The sequence below is a fragment of the Stegastes partitus genome, unplaced genomic scaffold, assembly GCF_000690725.1.
Source record: "Stegastes partitus isolate 25-593 unplaced genomic scaffold, Stegastes_partitus-1.0.2 Scaffold2830, whole genome shotgun sequence".
NCBI lineage: Eukaryota > Metazoa > Chordata > Actinopteri > Pomacentridae > Stegastes > Stegastes partitus.
Genome location: NW_007580561.1, coordinates 1 through 3,663, shown reverse-complemented (window position 1 = coordinate 3,663; position 3,663 = coordinate 1). Strand labels below are relative to the sequence as shown.

General features: G+C 45.9%; 1 protein-coding gene across 1 annotated transcript in view; it reads left to right on the top strand.

The window, feature by feature from the left end:
• The window catches only part of LOC103375735 (proteasome subunit beta type-6-like), a gene marked incomplete at its 3' end in the record, with an annotated part of 8,418 nt that extends 4,759 nt beyond the window's left edge, over positions 1 to 3,659 (top strand). Inside the window, exons 4-6 of the mRNA XM_008306053.1 lie at positions 1,232 to 1,297; positions 1,389 to 1,518; positions 3,468 to 3,659. Of these exons, the coding sequence (XP_008304275.1) occupies positions 1,232 to 1,297; positions 1,389 to 1,518; positions 3,468 to 3,659 (388 nt within the window). The remainder of the gene's footprint in view (positions 1 to 1,231; positions 1,298 to 1,388; positions 1,519 to 3,467) is intronic.
• Positions 3,660 to 3,663: the final 4 nt, after the last annotated feature.

The following is a 3,663-nucleotide window of genomic DNA, read 5'->3' as shown; positions in this document are numbered from 1 at the left end:
TTTGAATCAGTCTCTAGCAGGTTAAACCTGGTTTTCAATCCAGTGTACATCAGAGTTTCAATCCATAAAATCTGAATTCTGTTTTAATCCAGTTAAATTTACTTTTCAGTTTCTGTTTTAGTTTCATTTCCATCTCAGATTTCATCCATTTTAATTCTTTTATTCCCAGTTTTATCTGATTTTAATTCAGGTTTACATATGAGTTTAAGTCCGGTTTAATCTTCGGGGCCTCCCTTCAGATCTCTGTGACCTTTTACTGGAGCTGTTCGGGCTCTGATGACATCATCAATCAGGGATCAATCAGGGTGATCGGCTCTGATCCGCCTTCAGAGCTGCAGGAGATTCTACAGACGTTTCATTTTCTTTGTTTTTCTTTATCGATCAACAACATCCTGAATCTGAGCCTGATGAAACCTGAAGGTTTGTTCCTGTTGAACGATGTGACTGAGTTTAATGTTTGAAGAACCTGAAAGTTGCTCAGAGCCAGAGGAACCGAACCTGCAGGTCCCTGAACTCGTCCTATTGCTGGATGATCAGTGTTTCTGTGAGCAGCATCAAGAGAAAACATGTAGTTTAAATATAGAATCTGTGACTCCTGATGAAGATTAGATAGTTTAGGGTCATAAACTGACTGCAGATCAGTTAACCCTTATCATTCCAGGTCATTATGGGTCATTTTCACTTTATTCTGTGAAGAACGCTGAGCACTAAGAGTGCATCCACAGTAGGACCAGGCGGCACAAGACATCTCACTGGTTTCAGAGAAACTTGACCAGTTTGAAGGCTCCACCCAAACCTGCTTCAGTCTAAGTTTCAGGACATCTGGTCAAACCCGGGCAGTCAGTCACCTCCTTGTTGTTTTTTTTAACAAAAATCACTAAAAATTGGTCAGAAGTATAAAGCTCTACTGCTGTAAGAATTCAACCAGATCTTTTCATATGTTCAGTGAACGTTGTCCAACCCAAAGACAATCTATTGTCCATGTTTGGTTCTCCTACGACCAGTTCCATCACCAGTCATGTGAGCTCAGACCGCCTCTCACCCGACAGTGAAAACTGTTAAAACACCCAAAGTTTAGGCCAAAATATCTCCAATGCCCGAGCATACTTCAAAAAGCTGAGCATACCGTCTAAAAGGTGGGACTTCATACGAACATTATCTACAAAAATATCTTTGGCCACTCACTGAATGATTGTACAGGAGGACTGCAAACACGTGTCCACCNTTGCAGGTCTGGATCAGCCGCTGACACTCAGGCCATCGCTGACGTGGTCACCTACCAGCTGGGCTTCCACAGGTGACAGACTCACACACCGTTTGATTGGCAGCCTCCTTGTCCAGTCAGGTGTGGCTAACACTCACCTGTACATGTGGTCCCGCCCCTTTAGCATCGAGCTGGACGAGCCCCCGCTGGTGGAGACGGCCGGCAATCTGTTCAGAGCGAGCTGCTACCGCTACAGAGAGGAGCTCACTGCTGGGATCCTGGTGGCAGGTTGGGACAGGAGGAAGGGAGGCCAGGTAGCACACCTGACTCTACACCTGACTATACACCTGTACACACACCTGTACACACACCTGTACACACACCTGTCATACACACCAACGCTCTTTACTACAGAGAAAGTTCAACAGATCCAGACTTTCTTCATGTTAGCAGCTCAACTAAACCTGAACCCAGTCAGAGACATCAGCAGGTGTTCATCAGCGTTCTCAGTGAACGCTCGATCACGCAAATTCGATTGCAGGAAACCAACATCGTGATCGTGATTAAAATTCGATTAATTGTGCAGCCCTAACCCAAACACGTAATTAGTAACTAATCAACAGAAGGAAATGTAATAATAAACATCAACCAATAATTAAACTCCCCCAGAAATAAAGCAGAATTCGTCTTCCTCAGTTAGTTACACATGGATATCGGTAAGAGGTGTTCACAGCCAGCCTTCAATGTGTGGACCCAGCCCTTTGCATCACACTTGTGTTGAGTTGGTTAATTAAGGGAGGCTTCAAGGCACAAGTTGTCCACCAGAGGCCGCCATTTCCCCATTGCCAGCAGGGAATTTGTAGCAATCACTGACAGCTGCACATTAAAGCTGTTCAACTTTTCTCAGTGTTAGCATTAGGTTATCACTGTCAGCAGATTCAGATCCAGCTAACCTCTTAGTGTTAGCATTAGCTTAGCATGTCAGCTGCACCACATGTTATCACCTAGAAGTGACTTGTGGGTGTCTGTGTAATACTGGGGACTGTTGAGACTTCATCTGCTGCCTCCTAACAAACAGATCTGCTCATTCAGCAGTCTCAGGTGTTCTGTCTCTCCTCTGCTGTAAACAATGGTTGTGATTGGCTGTCATTCGTTACCTGTAGACTCACCTGTACGTTACTGTGAACAAGTGTTTCCTGATGTCTTCTGGTTTTGCACATTTGTCACATTTAAATGTTTCTGATCATCAATCTAATGTTTATATTTATCTAATATTAGACAGAGAACCTCCAAAACTCAAAGTACTGTTTTTAAATGATGCTTTACTGTAGAAGTATTTAGAACCTGTGTCAGCGCTGTGAAGCAGTGACTCCTCCTGACCCTGGTACCGGGTTGGTTTCTGGGCACCATCAGCTGCAGCTAAACGCTGGTGACAGCTCCTGATCTTCTACTCCTCCATGGAGGAACGCTGGTCACTCTGCTCTGCAGAACAGTTCTGATTCAGCCACATCAGATGGTTTTATATCATGAGCTGTCCTTTAAGGTCTCAGCATCCCAGGTGGATTCCGGTCTGGACTTTGACTCGGCCGCTCCAGAATCTTGCTTCAGTTCTTCCTGGACCACTCAGAACCCATCTGTGTTGAAGGTCCTGAACTGGTGGTGAATATTCTCCAGAAGGACTTTCTGATAGAGCGGAGTCCATGTCTCCAACAGTTGTGACGAGTCATCCAGGTCCTCCAACCATCCACTACCTCCACCATGTCTCCCTGCTGGTCTCATGATGTTCTTGTTGAATGCACTGACACCAGAACCAACTGGACCCATGTCTTCCAGAAAGCTCCACCTTGGACTCATCAGTCCTCGGGATGGTTTCCCAGAAGTCTTGAAACTCATCCAGATGTTTTCTAGTAAATTCAAAAGGAGTCTTGATGTTATTTTTGGTCAGTAGTGGTTTGATCTTTATGGATCCGTTTCTGTCCAGAGTCACCTTATTGTGACCTGAACCGAGTCCTGCACATCTGTTGGTGCTCCTCTGGGTTCTTGAGACTCCTGGATGAGATGTTGATGTGTTCTTCTTCTGGACTCCTTCACAGCACTGTTCACACACCTGGTGTAGTACACACCTGTACTCACACCTGTGCACAGACTGTAAAACTTAAGTGTTATTTTTTCCTGTACTTCTTTGTTGGGCCACCAGATGTAGCAGTCACATACCTGTGTTACCTGCCTCCCTGCTCACCTGTGTGTCTGTTGCCTGTGCCAGGTGTACTGCGTTCCTATTGGTGGGATGCTGGTGAGGCAGCCGGTGTCGGTGGGCGGCAGCGGCAGCACCTACATCTACGGCTTCATGGACTCCAACTACAAACCAGGACTCAACAAAGAGCAGTGTCTGGAGCTCACTGCTGCAGGTAGGCTGCTGCTGCAAGGCATGCTGGGAGCTGTAGGTAGGCTGCTGCTGC